Source organism: Spermophilus citellus, assembly GCF_964194105.1.
Source record: "Spermophilus citellus genome assembly, chromosome: 2".
Lineage (NCBI taxonomy): Eukaryota > Metazoa > Chordata > Mammalia > Rodentia > Sciuridae > Spermophilus > Spermophilus citellus.
The window spans coordinates 168,125,842-168,145,492 of record NC_138183.1 but is presented as its reverse complement, the minus strand read 5'-3'; the positions used below and the strand labels follow the sequence as shown (position 1 = coordinate 168,145,492).

At 35.9% G+C, this 19,651-nt stretch overlaps 1 protein-coding gene across 1 annotated transcript in view; it reads right to left on the bottom strand.

The window, feature by feature from the left end:
* The window catches only part of TRPC6 (transient receptor potential cation channel subfamily C member 6), a 122,251-nt gene extending 119,726 nt beyond the window's left edge, over positions 1-2,525 (bottom strand). Inside the window, exon 1 of the mRNA XM_081262358.1 lies at positions 1,901-2,525. Coding sequence (XP_081118484.1) covers positions 1,901-2,070 — 170 coding nt within the window. The 5' untranslated portion in view covers positions 2,071-2,525. The remainder of the gene's footprint in view (positions 1-1,900) is intronic.
* Between the last annotated feature and the right edge of the window lie 17,126 nt (positions 2,526-19,651).

The following is a 19,651-nucleotide window of genomic DNA, read 5'->3' as shown; positions in this document are numbered from 1 at the left end:
TCAGAATCTGCATTTAAACAAAATCTTCAGGTAATTCTTATGTCCATTAAGGTTCAAAAATTCTATATGATGAGTTTAGAAATATTTTCTAATTTAACACCAAGTATAAATTTTGTTTTGGGGATGATGAAAATGTTCTGGAATTATATATTGGTGATGATTCCCAAACTTAATGGGATGAATTAAACAAAACTGAACTGTACTATTTAAAATGGGTGAATTTTATGTGACTTTTATCTTTTTAAAAAGGAAAAAAAGGATAAATTGTAGTAAACGCTTACAACTGTACAGCACATGGATGAATGGTACCAGTTTCAACTATTTTCTTTCATCTTGGAGAAAAATTAGAGGTTCAGTTCCTACTGCACAAGGGACTCACAGCTGGCTTTGACTCTGGCAGCACTGACCAGCGCTGAAAGGTGTGCCCATCCACCGCGAGGGTCTGCCAAGAGACCATCGGGCTGAAAGGTCCCTTCAACCTAGAGCTGTTTACAGAGATGAGAACCGCTTTTCTTTCTTTTCCTTTTTCTTTTTCTTTCTTTTTTTTTGTGTGTATGAATACTGTTTATTTATTTGGATGAATAGATATTAAAATATTAACTAAGTTTAAATTCTGAGAAAAAGGGAGATTGAATATAAAGTGAAAAAGATAATGATTCTTTCAAGTTCTCTATATACTTTGAATATGTATTCTCTTTTTTTTCATTTATTCATTTATTTATTTATTTTTATTAGTTGCTCATGACAATACAATGATCTTGGGATAAGAAGGGCAGCAGAATAAAATAGACACTAGTATTGCTGTATGTATATACGTGTCTGTATAACCAATGTGATTCTGCAACCTGTACACTTGGAAAAAGGAGAAATTATACCCCATTTGATTCAAATGTATGAGAACCGCTTTTCTCGGGAAACAGCTTGCGGATGGATGTGACAGGTCAGGAAATTGACCTAACCAATACATCAAAGGGGCAAAGAGGCAGAAACGCTGTCTGCCAGCTGCATGCTTGGTCAGTCCACAGCCTGTGGGAAAGTGAGGACTTTTCTTGTCTGCCCGCCCACAACCCCTCCCTCCCCAAAGTTCAGATACTTAAAGGTTTGCAGTTACTCAGAGGCCACTATAAAGGACCCGAACGTCCTCCCTCCTACATTTGGGGGGGGGGGGGGTCTCTGGATCCGCACTCTTAACAGACTCATCTCCTCTGACGCCCTTGGTAAAAGCTTCGCACCGCCAATGCAAAAGCCCGATTGGTTCTATTTCCCTGGCTTAACCCCAACGCCCAGAATGGACAGGAGGATGTCTAGGGGCTAAAAGGCAGGTCTACCCTTTACACTCACACTTCCGAACTTTCTGGCTGGATGATTGCCCCAAAGATGTGTGCACCGCCAGAAGGGCTGGGACGCACAACTTGGAAGAGCGCCTGCGCTGGGGTTCTGGAGTTCCCCTGCACACATCAAGTCAGCTCCAAAGACCCTTAGAGTTTAGTCACTTCTCCCACATAGACTGTCACGGCCGCCGCCCCCCCGCACAGTTGAATCAGCCCCCTATTCAATCATGCCTGTTGCGCAGCAATACTGAATCTGTTGGGGGCGCAAAGTTACCCACGATGAAGAAATTGACCAGCTACCTGATCACCTGTAATGCGGTTGGCACTCTGCGGTATCATCTTCTGGGCAAACAGACCCCTACGTGCTCACCAAGACCAAACCCAGGGCCGCCTTTACCACTCTACTCGCTGAGGTCCCAGACCTGGCTCGCGCGGAGCTACAGTCACCAATCCTTAGAGGCACACACGCGAGTTCCAGCGCGCGCGCGGACCTGGCTCTTACACCCCTTTGAGCATACAGCCTCCGGCGGTGCACCCCGAGCCCGCCCCGCCTGGCTACCCGCACTTACAAGCAGGGGTAGTAGCCGTAGGGAGGCAGCGGGAGCTGCGGGCAGTCATCATCTCCCAGTTCCGAGTCCATGAGCAGATAGTCCTGGCTTTCGTTGCGCCGCGCGCCGGCTCCGGCAGCCGCCGAAGGAGAGCCGCCCCGCCGGGGCACGAAGGCAGGGTTCTGGTTCATGGCAAGAACGCTCCACGGGCCTGGGCCCTGTTCCTGGAGGAGGGGTCCGCAGTTCCAACAGGAACCTGGTACCTTGAGGCCCCTTTAACTGCCGAACTGGTCCGGGACAAACCGATGCCTAAGGGACAAGGATGAGGCAGAGGATGCAAACGCCTAGCAGTCTGGGCTCCGCGAGGAGAAGAAGTCACTGGTGAGGGGGGCGCAAAGGGGACCTTGAACTGAGCTCTTCTGGCTGAGCGGACCTCACTGGGAGGCGGGCAGGGCTCCGGGACAGAGTGCACAGGAGGGGCCGAGGGTGGCTACGGAGCCTGAGAACCGAGAGCAAGAGAAACCAAGCTGAAGTTACTATGTCAACCGCGAGTCTCCAGCCCTCGGCTCCCGCCTTCTTCCCCCGCATCATCCGTCATGATCCCCACCTTTAAAGGGATCAGAAGGACGTTCTAGAAAGCAGTCAAAGCCGGTCCTGCAACCACAACTTCCAGGGTCTGAATAAACCTAAACTAGGCGGAGCCAGACAAGCGCTCTGGGGGAGGGGGTACTGCTGCCAGAGTCTGCTTATTTAGTAACAACACCGACTGAGGACTTTCTAGGAAGCTTCCCCTAAAGTAATACTCGATTTAGAAACAAAGGACCAGTTTTATAAAAGGGGCATGGAGTCTCCCCTTCCTCCATATTGCCTTCATTTTCTTAGGGCATTTTCGCTCCTACTCCCAATCCCCGAAGTTACTAAGACTCTACTCTAAAATGAACAACTCTATATTCTCAACGCCAGATGTTCCCAGTTTCTGAGCAAACCAACAAAAATAGGAAAAGCATTTTTCTTACATCCTTGGGAGAAGAATCCTTCCATCACTGTGAATGATGGAATTCTCGGACAGCTGTTTCTCATATTTCAAAACCGTTTTAAGTCATCACTTAAAATTCCCATAATCTGCATATATGTGAGAAGTTCTCATTATGAATGAATCAGTGTCCATAGTAGTGAAAAACAGGGTCAATCAATTCGGAATCCATTCATTTATTCACTAATATTTAATGAAAACCAACTGTATGCCCAGCACTGTTCTAGGATTCAGAAACAATGAAGACACCTGTCTGTGCTCATAGAGATTTCATGGTGGGGGGGAGATAGAGATATTAAAGAAGCACATAAGAAAATATCAGAAACAAGGGCACAATGAAAATAAGACAGGTTGATGTTTTGTCAACTGGTGGCTGACTACTTCAGATTATGTGGTTGTAAGAGGCTTCCCCAAGAAGGTACTACTTGAGACATACATGTGGCCAGCCACAAAAACGTTAGAAGCACATTATAACTGGATTGAAGAAAGTTAGTGTATGAAAACCTAAGGTATCTTTGCTTCCAGTGAACAGGTATACAATGAAATGGATGGGTGAGCAAAGGGGTGGGAAGTGCAAATTTAGAAAGTTTTACTTTGCCAATACATCAAGAATCAAAGCTCAGAGAGGAAAACCCTGAGGGTCTAGCCCTGTGATTGATACAGGTGTGTGGAATGGGTGGATGGATGAAAGAGGGATGAAGTATAAAAAAGAAAACGAAAACTTCTTGGCCACTAAAAAGACATTTTCCTTGAAAAACTAGCCTAGATCTTTCTGAAGTTGTTTATTCTTAATTTAAGAGCTTTCTTTTTTTATTTCTCAACACATGGAGTTATGATTTTATTCTATTTCCTGGTCACTTTACCCAGCAATAAAATACTCCACTTGAAATTTATTGGCTTATGGAAACTTATCTGTAAGTACTCAACAGCTCTGAGATTTGAATGAATTGGTTAATAAATGTTTTATTTAAATAGTACTGAGGTAATCTGAGAACACTATATATAGGAAACAATTTAGTAGGGAAATATAACGTTCAAATATTTTCTACTTGGCTCAAATTCTGTAAGTTAAAGCAAAGTTAGAAAACAGGTATGGTGTTAGTTAAGTGTTAAGTCTTTAAAAAATTGAGACAGAATTTATTTTGTTGTTATAGTTGTTTGAGCTGTTTGTGCTTTTTCTCATAACACTGTTTTTCATTTACACATAACAACCTTCACACTGAAAAAATTATTACAGTAAATTTATAACGTGACATCAATTTATTATTTGGCAAAATAAGACATCTTTTTTTCTGTTATTTGAAGTACAGTGGGTTCTAGACCAATAAAACCAGGGCATCTATGGAGCTCCCTAGAGGGAGATGGTGGTGTAAAGGGATTAGAGGATTCTGAGAGAATTATGATTTGATGAAGTGGAAAGACCAGATGACTGAAATTCTGGAAGCCTGTGTTTTCATTCCAACCTTTCACTGCTGAAGCTGTGTAATTTCAGAGGGGACATTTAATGTCTCTCTGCCTCAGTTGATTCATCTGTAAGCAGATCTATAGTTACTGAAGACACCTCAGTCTAACTTTGTACAATCTATAGTTATCTATGCAGTTTTAACTCTTTAATCACATTTAAAACACAGTAAAACCAGTAAAAATTACTATATCAATATTTCTAAATCAAGTACAGAAGTGTTGAGTAGATCTAGAATAATGAATGTTGGGAGAAAGAACAATAGATTGCAAGTTTAAAAATATTAGATGAATGGGAGCTGGGGCTGTAGCTCAGTGGTAGATCGCTTGCCTTGCACAGATGAGGCCGTAGGTTCGATCCTCAGCACCACATAAAAATAAACAAATAAAAATAAAGATTAAAAAATATTAGATGAGTGAACAACTTATAGTTTTCACAAAGTTGGGTGCTTGATGCAATTGTGGGTTGTATGTGCTTATGTAACATGTTTATAACTTTGGAATAAGAACAGTTCAGTTGTTAACTGAAACTTGAGGATAATGTGGGCTACGTGTCTCTGTGGGTGGATGGAGGGATGTCCTTTTTAATGTTTTTATTATTGCATTTTAGTTATACATAATCATACATGCATGGAACATAATTTGCTCCACTCAGTCCCCAGTATTTCCTCTTTCCCCCCCCCCACCTCACCCTACCCTTTTTTTCTTCTTTTACTCTACTGGTCTTCCTTCTATTAATTTATTTTTTAATTGATGCTTTATATACATAAAGGTGGAATTCATTGTGGCATATTCATGTATGTACAAAGCATAATTTGGTCAATTTCATTCTACATTTCCTTCCTTTTCTTGGGGAGGGATGAACTTTTGCCTCATTGTACATATCTGTGCTGTTCAATTGATGATTAATTTTTTAAAACTTGATATTACTATTATAGCACAGTATTTCCAAAAGTCAATAGAGACAAAAATAAAAAATCGTTGTTGTCTGAAAAGCCTCAGGCTAGGACCTCAAGGGGGAAAAAATGCAGGCTAGGACCTCAAGGGGGAAAAAATGCCACTAGGGGCAGGAGGTTGAGAAAACATTATCAGATGCTTAATGACCCAAGAAGCTGAGCTGCAGTTACACTCAGAACTCAGAGCAGCTACAGTTTGTAAAATGCTGAAGAGAGGCAAAGGCAAAGGAGCCTTTCTGGGAAATGCAGTTTAAGGTTAGTTGGCCAGAGCTACAGATAAAATTTAGTCTTAAATGTACATGGGTATTTTAAAGCAGTCAGAACCTAAAGCCCTGACTCCTACTTCATATGGAATCCACCGGGGGAGTGGGGGCATCCTAGAGGATTCCTTTATGAATGAAAGTCCTGGTAAATCCTGGTCAATGAAATGGAAGTGGGTGAATCTTTGAATCTCAATTTCTTATTTTCCAAAGTAAAGGGATTATAATATTACATTTAGAACCTCTCTTAAAGTTAAGTTTCTGTTGACAAATATAGAAAAATAAATAGCGATATATTTTAGTGTTTGTTTTGATTCGAGCTTAACACAGATGTCCAGAATTCTGACTTTATCATATGGATATTTTGTAAACAGTTGCAATTAACATGGTTTCACTTGGAGTTACTCACATTGGACTAAATTAATTTCTCTAATAGAATTATTGGGATACTTTTAGCAACTACTTGCCAGGGTTATGGTGGAGCATATTTGTCAGCAAATTTGAAAAATAAGCACTAGGTAATAAGAGTGATTCACGCTTAGTCAGAAGACTGTTGGAAAGACCAATGATGTACAGACAAATGCCACCAATGTTGAGTAAATAAAAGTGTTTAAAATAGATTGAGCTGCTTTAGGTGTTTGTTAGGTTCTTTATTCAGACATATTAAATTCAGCCTGGGCCTCTAAAATAAATTAATATATCTGTTGAAAATTAAATAAACCCTAAGTAAGATTCCTTAAGAAAAGTCTAAAATTTAGAAACTAATCACCATCTCCAAAGATCCAGGAGTAGAGTTGCTAATATCCAATATCTATCTATGATTATTTTTAAATAATCATATTAATAAATTACAACCATAATAAATTAGAGACACATCTTTAATATGGTAAGGAAGACAGACTTTAGAAGAAACTAATATGGAGAAATACCAGAGATGTTTCCATTAATGTAAGAAATAAAAGAAATGTGTTATTATAGTTGCTACTAGTCGTTATCTAAGAAGTTTTACAAGAAAATAAAACATAATACATAAGATAAAAAGATTTCTAATGAGAATATAAACTTATTTGCTTATAGGTTATATAATTTTTTACTGTAAAAATACAAGATTTATTACTGAAATATATTTGAATTGAAAAGAGAGAAGTGTGCTTAGTACAATATTGAATAATAAAAGAAAATAATTTTGAAAATGTAGTTTACCATGACTAGCAATATCTAATCAAACTATATCAAAAGCTACAAAATATAAAATACATAGAAATAAACTTAATGAAGAATGTTAAGACTAAAGAAAATTATAAAACTTCACTAAGACCTAATTAGACAATGAATTAAAATTTATATCAAATTATATAAGTTACTGATAACTCTTTTACACTTACATTAAATTTATAAATAACTTTGAATAGAAACTAGTATTTTTAATATTGTTTATCCATCTAGGGTCACGTTTTCTCTACTATTTACTTTTTCACATTTCTAAAAATAATTTTGTCAAAATCAAGAAAAAATTGACAAAAGAGAAGCAATGGAAAAAACTTGGCCTATAAAATATCAAACGATTTAGTAAAACCACACTGAATAAAATAAATTGATACTCAACAAATGGAAATATTAATAGAATATAATATAAAGTAGTCTTAAAAAACTTAAGATATAAACTATTTTGTGGTATGATAAAGAACACATTAATTAAAATGAGGACAATAATAAGGAATATTAAATGAATTGAATAGATATTTCTAGCTCATATCTTTGTCACAACAAGTGGAATGCATTAAGAATTTAAATGTTATTAAAGAAAATTTTTTTAAAAATTAGAGTAAGATACAGGTAGAGTTTAATATATATGTTGCTATAGTAAATTATATATATATATATATATATATATAAATCAATCTAAGATCAAAATCATATCGGTATCATTTATGATCACAATGGCATGAAACTGGAAATCAGAAACAGAAAGAAACTTGGAAAATTTACCAATGTGAGAAAATTAAGCAACATTATTCCTGAATAACCAATGAATCAAAAAGAAATCAAAGGAAAATTAAAAATGAGACAAACAAAATGGAAATACAACGTACTACAATTTATTGGATGCAGCAAAAGGAGAGCTGAAAGAGATGATTCTAACAATAAACATTCACATTAAAAAAGAGGAAAGGGGGGCTGGGGGTGTAGCTCAGTGGTAGAGCACTTGCCTAGCATGTGTGAGACACTGGGTTCCATTCAGCACCGCATATAAATAAATGAATAAAATAAAGGTCCATAAACATCTAAAAAAAATTTTAAAAAAAGAAGAAAAAGAAAGTTATCAAAACAAAACAACCTAATGCTAAACCTTAGGGACTAGAAAAAGAACAAGATTGCTTGTGAGAAAATGTAGATCAATGATGCCACTATTAAAGTAGCTGTAGACAAGTGGACTTGACACATTAGAAGCCCAGAAAAAGCTTCAGAAACAATTTTGAAAAATTCACATATGCAAGATAACATGAAGAGACATTTTCAGTGAAGAAAAACTTTTATTTTCATGAGGAAATGAAGCACTTGATGCCAAGGACATTAATATACTCAAAAGATTGCCTATGTGAAATATATGTATGAAATCAGCAAAAATAAATAAGATTCTGGGGCCCATTCATGAGACTTTCAGTAAAGTATGCAGACTGTCTAGTAAAAAGAAAAACCTAAGTTCAAAGTTATGGAAAGAAGGAAATAACAAAGATCAGAGAAAATAATAAATGAAGTAGAGACTAGAAAAGACAATAGAAAAATTAACAAAACTATGAGTTCTCTTTTTTTAAACTCTTTTTTTTTTAGAGAGAGAGAGAGAGACAGAAGAGAGAGAGAGAATTTTTTTAATATTTATTTTTCAGTTTTCGGTGGACACAACATCTTTATTTTATGTGGTGCTGAGGATCGAACCCAGAGCCCAGCACCCAGCGCATGCCAGGCAAGCGCGTTACCTCTTGAGCCACATCCCCAGCCCAATGAGTTCTCATTTGTAAAAAGATAAATAAATTTGGCAAACCTTAGCTAGACTAATAAAAACTAAAAGACGATTTAAAGCAGAAATGAGAAAAGAGATATTACAACTGAAATCACAGAAATACGAAAGATCATAAGAGATTACTATGAACAACTGTAAACCAACAAATGGATAACACAGAAAAACGGATAAATTTCCTCCGCAGACTGAACTACGAAGAGATAGAAAATCTGAATAGATCAACAATGATTAAGGAGATTGAATCAGTACTCAAAAATATCCCATAAAGTCCAGAACCAGATGAATTCAGTGAATACTACTGAACTTTTAAAGAAGAAGGGCTAGGGGTATAACTCAGTGGTAGAGCATGGCCTAGCATTGTTAAATTTTAGCACAGAAGAGCAAAAGGAAGGAGGAGATCAAGGGGCCTAGGAGGAAGAACAAATAGCGATCCTTGACAAACTCCTTTAAAGATTCAAAGAGGAAATCAATACTTCTAAACTCATTTGACAAAACTGTAATTATCCTGATAACCAAATCCAGATTAAAAAAAAAAAACACTATAAGAAAAGAAAATATCAGGCCAATATCCTTGATAACCACAGATGAAAAGATCCTCAAGAAAACACTGGCAAACCAAATTCAGTGGCACATTAAAAGATCACTCCCCAGGATCAAGGGAAATTTAGCTCTGGGATGAAAAGATGAATCAACATATACTATATTAACAGAATGAAGGACAAAGTCCATACGATCACTTCAATGGATGTGAAAAAAGTATTTGACAAAATTCAACATTCCTTCATTATAGAAACTTTCAAAAAATTAAATATAGAAGTAATGTATCACAACACAATAAAGAACACACATGAAAAGTACATAATTAACATCATACTCAATGATGAAAAGTTTAAAACTTTCCTTCCAAGAACAGGGAAAAGACAGGTATGTCCATTGCCATAACTTCTATTCTCCCTTGGACTTGAAGAACCAGCCACAGAAATCTGGCTGGAAAAGGAAATAAAATGCATTTGAACTGGAAAAGAAGTTAAATTCTAACTGTTTACAGATGTCATGATATTATATATATATATATATATATATATATATATATATATATATATATCCCTAAAAATCGCCAAAACAACAATAAAAAACTATTAAACTAATAAACAAGTTCAGTGATGTAGCAAAATACAAAATCAGAATACAAAAGTCAATAATGTTTGTATATACTAACAAGTAACTATTTGAAAAAGAAATCAAGTAAGCAATTTCATTTATAATAACTGCAAAAGATACTTAGGAATAAAGTATTTAACCATGGGATCAGAATATCTGTACACTGAAAACAAAAGTGATAGTAGAAGTTGAAGAATTAATATTGTTAAAATATCCATATTACCTAAAGCAATATACAGATTCAATGCCTTCACCATCAAAATTGCAATGATATTTTTTTACAGAAAAAGATAGAGAATATATTAAAAGAATTTATAGAACCACAAAGGACCCTGAATAGTCAAAGAAATGCTAAGCAAAAAGAAAAAAAAAAAAACATGAAATATCACATTGCCTGGTTTCAAAAATCTACTTATAAAGTTGTCGCAATCAAACAACATGTTATGGGCAAAAAACAGGCACATGGATGAATGAAATAGATTGGAGAGCCCAGAAATAAATATAGTCCTTCATAATTAATTGACAGAATGAAGGACCAAAAAATGCCTGTAGAAAAGATTATCTCTTGATAAGTGGTATTGGAAAAAAAGGATATTACATCCAAAATAGTAAATATATACATATGCAAAAATTAACTCTAAGTTGAGTAAAGATTTAAACACAACACTTGAAACATAAGACCTAAAGTAGTAATAAAACTATTATAGGAAAACAAAGGGGAAAAATTTCAACACTGGTCTGGACAAAGAGTTTGTGGGTATGATCACAGAAGCACAGGTAACAGAAGCAAATATTGGCAAATGAGATTGCAACAAACACATAAAAAGTTTCTGTAAAACAAAGGAAATATTTGACAGAGTGATGAGACAACCTATAGAGTGGGAAAAATGTTTGTAAATCATATATGTGATTAGGGTTTAAGACCCAAAATATTCAAGGAATTCAATTCAATGGCCAAAAAAAGAAAAAAAGAAAAACAACAACAAATCAGTTGATTTTAAAATGGTCAAAGAAGTTGAAAAGATATTCTTAAAAAACATGAAAAAAGTACTCAACACTATAAATCATTAAGGAAATTAAGACCAAATTGTGCAAATTAAAACCACAATGAGGTCAGACACTGTAGCACATACCTATAATTCCAGCTGCTTGGGAGGCTGAGGCAGGAGGATTGCAAATTCAAAGCCAGCCTCAGCAACTTACCAGGGCCCTAAGCAACTTACAGAGATCCTGTCTCAAAATAAAAAACAGAATGGGCTGGGGATATAGCTCAGTGGTTGTGCCCCTGGATTCAATCCCAGGATAAAAAAGAAAAGAAAAGAAAAACACTAAGGTATCATGTCTCACCTCTTAGTATGCCTGTTGTCAAAACTACAAGAGCCAACAAGTGTAGGAGAGGGTGGGTGTGTGTTTTCCATTTTGGAAAACAGTATGAGGTTCCTCAAAAAAATAAATCTAGAACTCCTATAATGAATTACTATGATTTTATGTTGTCTTGATATTAAATTTAAACATAAATTGGACATTCTCATACCAGAAGCAGGGCTTAGTCACCACTGACATAGCTTCCAGTTCTCTACCTCCTCCCAGTTTCTCAAAGTGATTGATCTGGATATCTGCCTTTAACAGCTACCTCCCAGTGACCACCTCCCATAGAACACCACAATACAACCAATCTACTTAATTTACCCACATACTTCCACGTCCCTCACAGGCTGTGTAGATAGGCCACAGTGATCCTCTCTCAGTCATAACATGCCTCCATGGAGCTTGTGCCTGTTGTTTTCAATCCAATTAGAACTTCCCACAGGAAATTTATTTGGATAATGCCCTGGTCCCCAGTAGAAGCTTCCCTCCCTCTTTCTCACTCCCCACTTGCTGGTTGTATTTACATGTTTTGGATGGCTCTTCCCTTCCTTCCTGTTATCCCTCAGATGCAGGCAGCCTCCTTCCTGGATCTGTTAGTAATACCATGCTTCTATTATTTCCTGTGTTGTGGTGCTGCCTTCTTTGTATCTCACCTGACCATATCCAGACCTAACTCTCCTAAGTCAAGACTTCCATAGAGGGCAGAAATCTTGGCAGGAATAAAATTGATGCAGATAAGAAATGAGCCATAGAGTGTCTGACAGTATAAATCATTTTTTTCTGTGAAAGGTTGGCAGTTAGTCATGAAGCCATCTACCAGGATAAAGAGATAAGGCATATTGTCATATTCCTGACCACCTCAACTGGGTCAAGATAAAATTTATTGCCACTCTCCAGAGAAAGATTTTTTTAGATCAAATTAAAGGAAAATCACAACACATCAAAAGAAAATGAAATAAACGTGCTAAAGAGATAACTGCATTCCCATGCTCATGACAGCATTATTCACACCAGCCAAGATATGGAATCAACCTAAGCATCAGTCAGTGGGTAAATGTATAAAGAAAATGTGGCATAAATGCACAATGGAATATTATTCAGCCTTAAAAAGAAAGAAAACTAATGTAAAATTAATGAACTTGGAGGACATAATGTTAAGGGGGTAAAGTCAGGCATAGAAAGACAAATACTGCATAATCTCTCTTGTTGTGTAATCTAAAAGTCAAATTCATACAAACAGAATATAATAGCAGTTACCAGTGACTCTGTGTGTTGGAGGTAGTTATCCTTTGATACCATAACTGCATTTTTTTCCAAAAGTGGCAGCAGGGAAATTCCAACAAGGAAGTGCTCCTAACTGTCCTGAGATGGGGCCAGTTGCAAATCCAAAGACAGAAACACTAAACATGAGAGTGATCAGTCCAAAACATTTGTCAGAACTTGCAGGGTACTGTAGTACATCCTTGGGAAGACATCAACAGAAAAGGATGATTTGTTTAGGTATGTCCATGCCAAAAGGTTCAGGACATGGTGTTCATAGAAGAGTGTAAGGAATTTAGCTCAGGTCCAGGGCTAGTTTCTTTCAGTATTTTGGGCAACAACCTAAATACCTTTACTAGTACTTGAGAATGTTCAAGGCTTTAGCTTGATTTCAAGCCTGCAGAGTAAAACAAAACTGGCTAGGTCCAGAACAACTCTGTGTTTTTTGGTCAAGACAAGTAAAGAGCAGTGCCACTTGGGGGACCTTCCAGGGAAGCTTAGTGTGATGTTGGTCAAAGGGTACAACATTTTAATTATAGGTAGAACAAGTTCAAGAGATTTTTGTACAACATGATGACTATAATTAATAGCATACTTTAAAATTACTGAAAGGGTTGACTTCAAATGTTCTCACAACAAAAAATGTCACATATGAAGTAATGCACATGTTAATTACCTTGACTTAGCCATCCACATTATATACATATATCAGAATATCATATCATACACTTTATAGATATAATTTTAATTTTTTAATTAATGAACTTAAAAATTTAAATAAGTAAAATATGTAATCATATGGATAAAGCTAGACTAAGAATTCACTAAAAGATTAAAAAAATAAAAAGATTTAGAGAATTAACAAAAATTAAAACATATATGTCAATATATGCAGCTAAGAGAGATAAACCAGTGCTTCACATACAAGATATTTTATCCCAGGAGGATTAAAAAAAAAAAGATAGCTAAAAGTTAGAGCTTTACTCTGACTTGGGTAAAGAGCCAGGATACCACATACTTCAAGTGTGGGATTGATAATCTCTTCACTCTTTGGCCTATGTCCATATGTAAATATACGAATAATGGCATTAATGTCTACAACCAAAAAAGGTAGAATAAAAGATCCTACTTTTTATAGATCCACAGTCATATAGGAAAAGGAAATAAAAATCCTCTCTGATGGAGAAAATATTGTCTGAGGCCTCACATTACCCCTAAAAATTACTTTTAAAATAAAATATTCAGTAACAAAAGACAATAAAGTCTATTTAAAAAACAAGGTAATATAAATTAAAACTATGAGAAAAAACAGGTGATAGGAATAAAGAGATAGATGATAACAATGCTTGAGTTAAAAGTGAACCAAAGGAAAAAAGAAAGAAAAATGCAAATAAATCCACACCTAGAACCATCATAACAAAAAGCATAAAATCAATGATTTTTTAAAAATCCTCACAGCTGGGCACAGTGGTGCAAGCCTTTAGTTTCAGCTATGCAAGAAGCTAAGCAGGAAGATGGCCAGAGCCCAGGAGTTTCGGGTCAGCCTGAACAACATAGCAAGACCTGAAAGAACAAAATAAATGATGGAAGGAAGGAAAGAAGGAAGGAAGGAAGGAAGGAAGGGAGGGAGGGAGGGGAAAAGAAATTCCTAAGAACAGATAAAACATAGGTTAACCATTTGGAACCCCACTCATTTCAAAATGAGAATTATGCTGTGGTAATAAAAAGCCCCCGAATTTCACTGGCATAATATGTGTTGATTTCTTATACTACATGTGCTTCTTGGCTTACTCTGGCACAGAGGCTGATGTAAAGGCCACTGTTTCCAATATTGCCATCATTATGACCAAATATTATGAAAATATTTCAGGAGGTCTCCAATCAATAATTAAAATTTCAGATAGAAAACGATGTGGATCACTTCCATTCACAATACATTTCATAGAACTAGTCATATGGCCTCAGTGCAACTACAAAATCAGGAAGTACAATTCTATCATGTGCCCAGTAGCCAAAGAACCACAAATGTTTGTTGAATAGCATCCACCCACAAATAGTAGGCTAACTTCTTCCAAGTGTCAAAGACTTTAGCCATTGAGAGAAACAACAAAAATGTCACCATCAGTTACAGCATCAAACTCCAAGTCCATTTTCTGATGATGCAAAACAGTGGTCTTGTCTGCAGGGTTAAAATAAATGTGATTTGCTGCATACTTACCCAATATACAGTAATGGAACTGGGACATGATAATCACAAGAAACACTTTAGTTTGAAAGAATGTCTTCTTTCAGGAATCTTCCCTGACTTCCCAGAATCTGAGGCTGCCCTGAATTCTGCCCACTTGTCAAAAGGCAATAAATATTATGCATTTTCTACTGCAGATTTACCCATTTCACTTGGTGGCTGTTTTGACCTCTCCTCTGCCAAGTTGTAAAAGGGGTAAATTTACACCATATAGATTTCTTCCAAATTTTGGCTCCTCTCAACTATTATTATCCCACTTTGTGTTTGTGTTCCAGAGTTAGTACTTGTTGCATGTGGCAGATTGGAGTCTTACACAAAGAACCCTAACTTGCCATATAGAAGTAAGCACATCATAATTAATTGCTGAAAACTAAAGGAGATGATCTTGACAAAAGACACGGAAAATGATACATTTTATATGGGGAACAACTGTTCAGTTAACCAATGATTTTACTTTAGGAGGTCAGAAGACAGTTGTATAACTCCTTTAAATCTCATCAAACATAGGTTTTTAAGTCACAAATTGTCTTCCTACTACAGCTAGCGTGTGGGGGGAGTTATAATTCTCAGTACTTGCATAGTTGCATTTTTATATGTATATATCTAGTTTTTTTTTTTTTTAAAGAGAGAGTGAGAGAGAGAATTTTTTAATATTTATTTTTTAGTTCTTGGCGGACACAACATCTTTGTTGGTATGTGGTGCTGAGGATCGAACCCGGGCCGCACGCATGCGAGGCGAGCGCGCTACCGCTTGAGCCACATCCCCAGCCCTATATCTAGTTTCTTTGGAAAGTTTTTCTTATGTGTGGTGTGAATTATGGAGTCAATTTTATCTTCTTCCAAATAGCTTTACTTATTCCAATACCATTTATTAAAACCTTCACTTCCATCCCTGTGTTTTTAGACAACATCTTTATCATATATTAAATTTCCATGTGTACCAGGGTCTATCTCTAGACATAGTCTACTCAGATGACATGTTCATTAATTCATTTGTGAGTTCCACATGGATTTAATTATTAAAAAATTATAATATATTTTAATATATTGTGAGATTAGTCATGGTTAGAAGTTGTTTTTTGTTTTAATTTTTTTATTAGTTGCTCAAAACATTACAATGATCTTGACATATCATACATTTGATTCAAATGGGGCACATAATCTTATTTTTCCACGTGTACAGATTGCAGGATCACATTGGTTATACAGCCATGTTTATACATAGGGCCATACTAGTGTCTATTGTATTCTGCTACCCTTCCTATCCCCCCTCCCCTTAGCAGAAGTTGTTTTGCTTAAATTTAAGCCACTGATTTCTTTATGCTAATCTTAATTCCTGGTAATTACTGAATTCTTTTGTTTTAATTAATTTATCATTAATTTACCAGGGTTTTCTTGGAGTAGTATCATATAATTTGCAACTAGTGATAGGTTTTCTGTTTTCTTCCCCCTAATCTCCATGACTCTAGTTGTTTTTACGTTGTCTACTTGCCTTAGTTAATATGATCAGTATAATGTAAATTAGTAGCATAGTATAGGTATGAATATTTTATATTATTTGTGTAATGAAGAAATTGATAAACCTTTTGCAAACTTATCAAAAAATACAAAAGAAAGCAATTACAGAATTGCAGTGTGGAATATTTCTGCACATATCTACACATCTTTTAGCCATTAAGTAATACTACAAAGATATTATGAACAAACTAAATGCAAATTAAAGCTGAAAAATTCTTAGAAAAACACATCAAAACTAACACAAGAATAAATAGTAACTCATGCTAGGTTCCAATTAAAAGATTAAATTCACATTTAAAACTGCCTCATAAAGAAAATAGTGTCAAATGGCTTTACTGGCAAACTTCACTAAATATTTCAAGAAGCAATTAATCCAACCTGATACCAATTAATCCATAGAATAGGAAGAGGTTAGACTTTCTAGTTACTTTCATGAGACCAATATTGCTTTCATATCAAATCAAATTGGACAATGTAAGGTAAGAAAATTGGAGGCCAAGTTCATTCAAGTGCATCTGCTCTCGATCTGCAGAAGCCCATCCACACCTTACTGAACCAGGTATATAAATACCTAAAAATCATATATCTCATGAACACACTGACTTCATCCTAGGAATGGAAGAGGGATCTAATATTTTTAAAAATCTGACCAGTTATTTCCTACATTAACTGTGTATGGGGAAAAAAATACCATTTTCTCATAATTCCTACTCTGTTTTTTATTCTGAGTAATTGGGGATTTGGGTAAAGACTTTCCAAAAGAATCCAATTTTTTACCCATTTTTCTATGTCCTTTGCCATGTGACTTTGCAGTTCCAACCACTAAAGAGGGGAGCTGATTTCCTCACCCTTTTGGCTGTGTATCTAGCTTGGCAGGGAGGTGCTAGCAGATGTGGTCCCTGCAGAAACTTGCAAACAAATGTGGTTCTGCATTTCTACTTCCTGTCTTCTGTTTCTAACACAGGAAAAGTGTCTCTGCCCTAGGGGTTTTATCCTTTTTGCTCCCTCCTTCCAGAATCATCCTCCCACTGGGACAACAGCACAGCTGACTCTGCCTTCATTGATGCCTCTGCTATGGTGACCTCACCAGAAAAACTTTCTGGATCATCCAAGATAAAAAAGTGTATCCTTGAAAAAGAAGTTCAGGACATCACTCTGTTTTCCCAGTTTTCTTTATAGTACTGTCACCACTTGACAGATAATTCATTCATTGACTGTTTCTCCTGATTTGATTATGAGATCCATGAGTGTAGGGACTTTTCTTTATAAAACTCACTACTGAATTCTTAGTGTCTATATAAGAACATAGTCAGTATCTGGGAATTGTCTATCATATTAAAACTATGCCTTGAGTCTTGCTGATTCCACCACTTCACTCTTAATTAATTTAGTAAAATGTAATGCACCAAAAACTGACACACATTTTTGGGAAGGGGCTGATGAAGTGAGATGGGAATAAGAAATTGCTTTAAAAAAAAAACCAGTTACTTGATAGTTTGTTAAGATAGTACTTAAGGAGGTAGAAATACGCTTGCTGTTGTTCTTTCCCACCCCCTATTCTGGGTGATTCACAAACTGAAATTCACAAAAATAATAGAAAAGATAAATTTATTTTGGAGAACTTGAAGGCACTTTGAAGGAAGAAACTTAAAAGATATAATGAGTAAGAAACCTAAATATGGATAAAGAGTTAATGAAGGATGATTGCAGTGTGCAAGCATAACAATGCAGAATGTATCTTGACTTGAATAAAAAATAATGTATATGAAATAAAACCACAGGAACTCAAATATTCAATGTAAAATAACCTGTGAAATACTCAATATAAAGTGACCTGCAAAATCCTAAAACTAAAGAAAGAAAAATATTTAAAACTATCTATTTTTTTCAATTATAAACAGAATATTTAGGTATTAAAAATCTGGTTGTTTGAATGTATTGTCAGTAATCAGCAGACAATCCAGGATTTATGGTTATTTATATTTATGGTTATTTATATATATGGTGATTTAATGTGTAATAGTGTGATTAGAGAGAAAAAAATGGATGCTTGACAAAAACTGAATTCTGAGAATTACTTTAACAGAAATAACTCAGTATGCACAGCATTTCATAGTGTTGCTTGTACCACATAGATGCTTTCATGGCATTAATGCAATAACTAGATGTTTTAAAAGGAAAAAAAAAAACTGTGTACAACAGGAGAAATTGCTTGCCTAACTGAGCCTAAATTAGTCTAAGCTATTTTTAGTCTGTGATTCTGTCCTAGTAGGCCCTTGGGAATTGGAGGGAAATATGGATAGAAAAAAATTTGCTTTTTTCCCAGCTTAATAGTACTGAGATAGTCCTGAAATACATTGAAAATGGCCTTATGGTCCAAAGATAACTCAGTTTCTGTCAATCACAGAGAAAATAGAAAGGTGGAAAGTTTATTTTTATGACACATTTCCTCCAGTGGCTTTCCCCAGAGTAACTACTGTGTCTTCCTACAGGCAGTAGAAATAGGGGTATCAACTCAGAGCAAATGAAGCACTTCTGAATTTGGAGAAAAATGTTTTTAAATTTCATTTGTCTGGATATCTTTGATCCCCTTCTCTAATACCAGCATAGATAGTTCCCAGTCCAATATTATTGTTCAATATCTTCATTTAAAAACTGTATTGCATTCCACTTGATGTTTGGCACCTTGGAGGCACTAAGAATCCAACAGTGGACAGTGCTAGTGTGCCTACACTAGCACAGGGTTGTAATCCCAGTGACTCAGGAGGCAGAGGCAGGAGGATCGCAATTTCAGAACCAGCTTCAGTATCTTAGTGAGGCCCTAGGCAACTTAGTGAGACCCTGTCTTCAAAAAAACTATTGTCATGTATGTAAGAAATAATATAAAAAGAATAAACTCAAACATAAAAGATTTATATATATATATATATATATATATATATATATATATATATATATATATATATAAAAAAAGAAAACAACTATATATATATATATATGCAGGGGGGTGGTGCTGGGATACGGCCCTATGGTAAAGAACCCCTGAGTTCAAGCCCTAGTAACAACAACAAAAAAAATTTCAATAGTGAACCATTCTAATGGCAACTACTCTAAGAACCTTGGTCCACTTTTTTGTTTTGTAAGCAGGATAGATGTGCTGTGGGACACCTATGATAAGGATAAACACAAGATGGTATGGAAGTGACTGGGTTGGAGACCTACTGCATTTTTAGCATCAAAGGTGATATTGTAGCATCTGACACCAACAGACTATCGTTGCTAGGAGTTAGGGGAGGAGGTGGGAATGTAAGAGGGAATAATCTGAATAGGAAGACAGAAAGGAAGGGTTAGGAACCCCCTGAGAGTTCAATAAAATTGGAACACAGATTTCAAGAAAGACATGGAGAGGGAAGCGGCTGCCTCATTCCCAAAGGAACTCTAACTTCCCTTTTTGAAGTATCTCCCTTCTTTTTTTAAAAAAATTTACC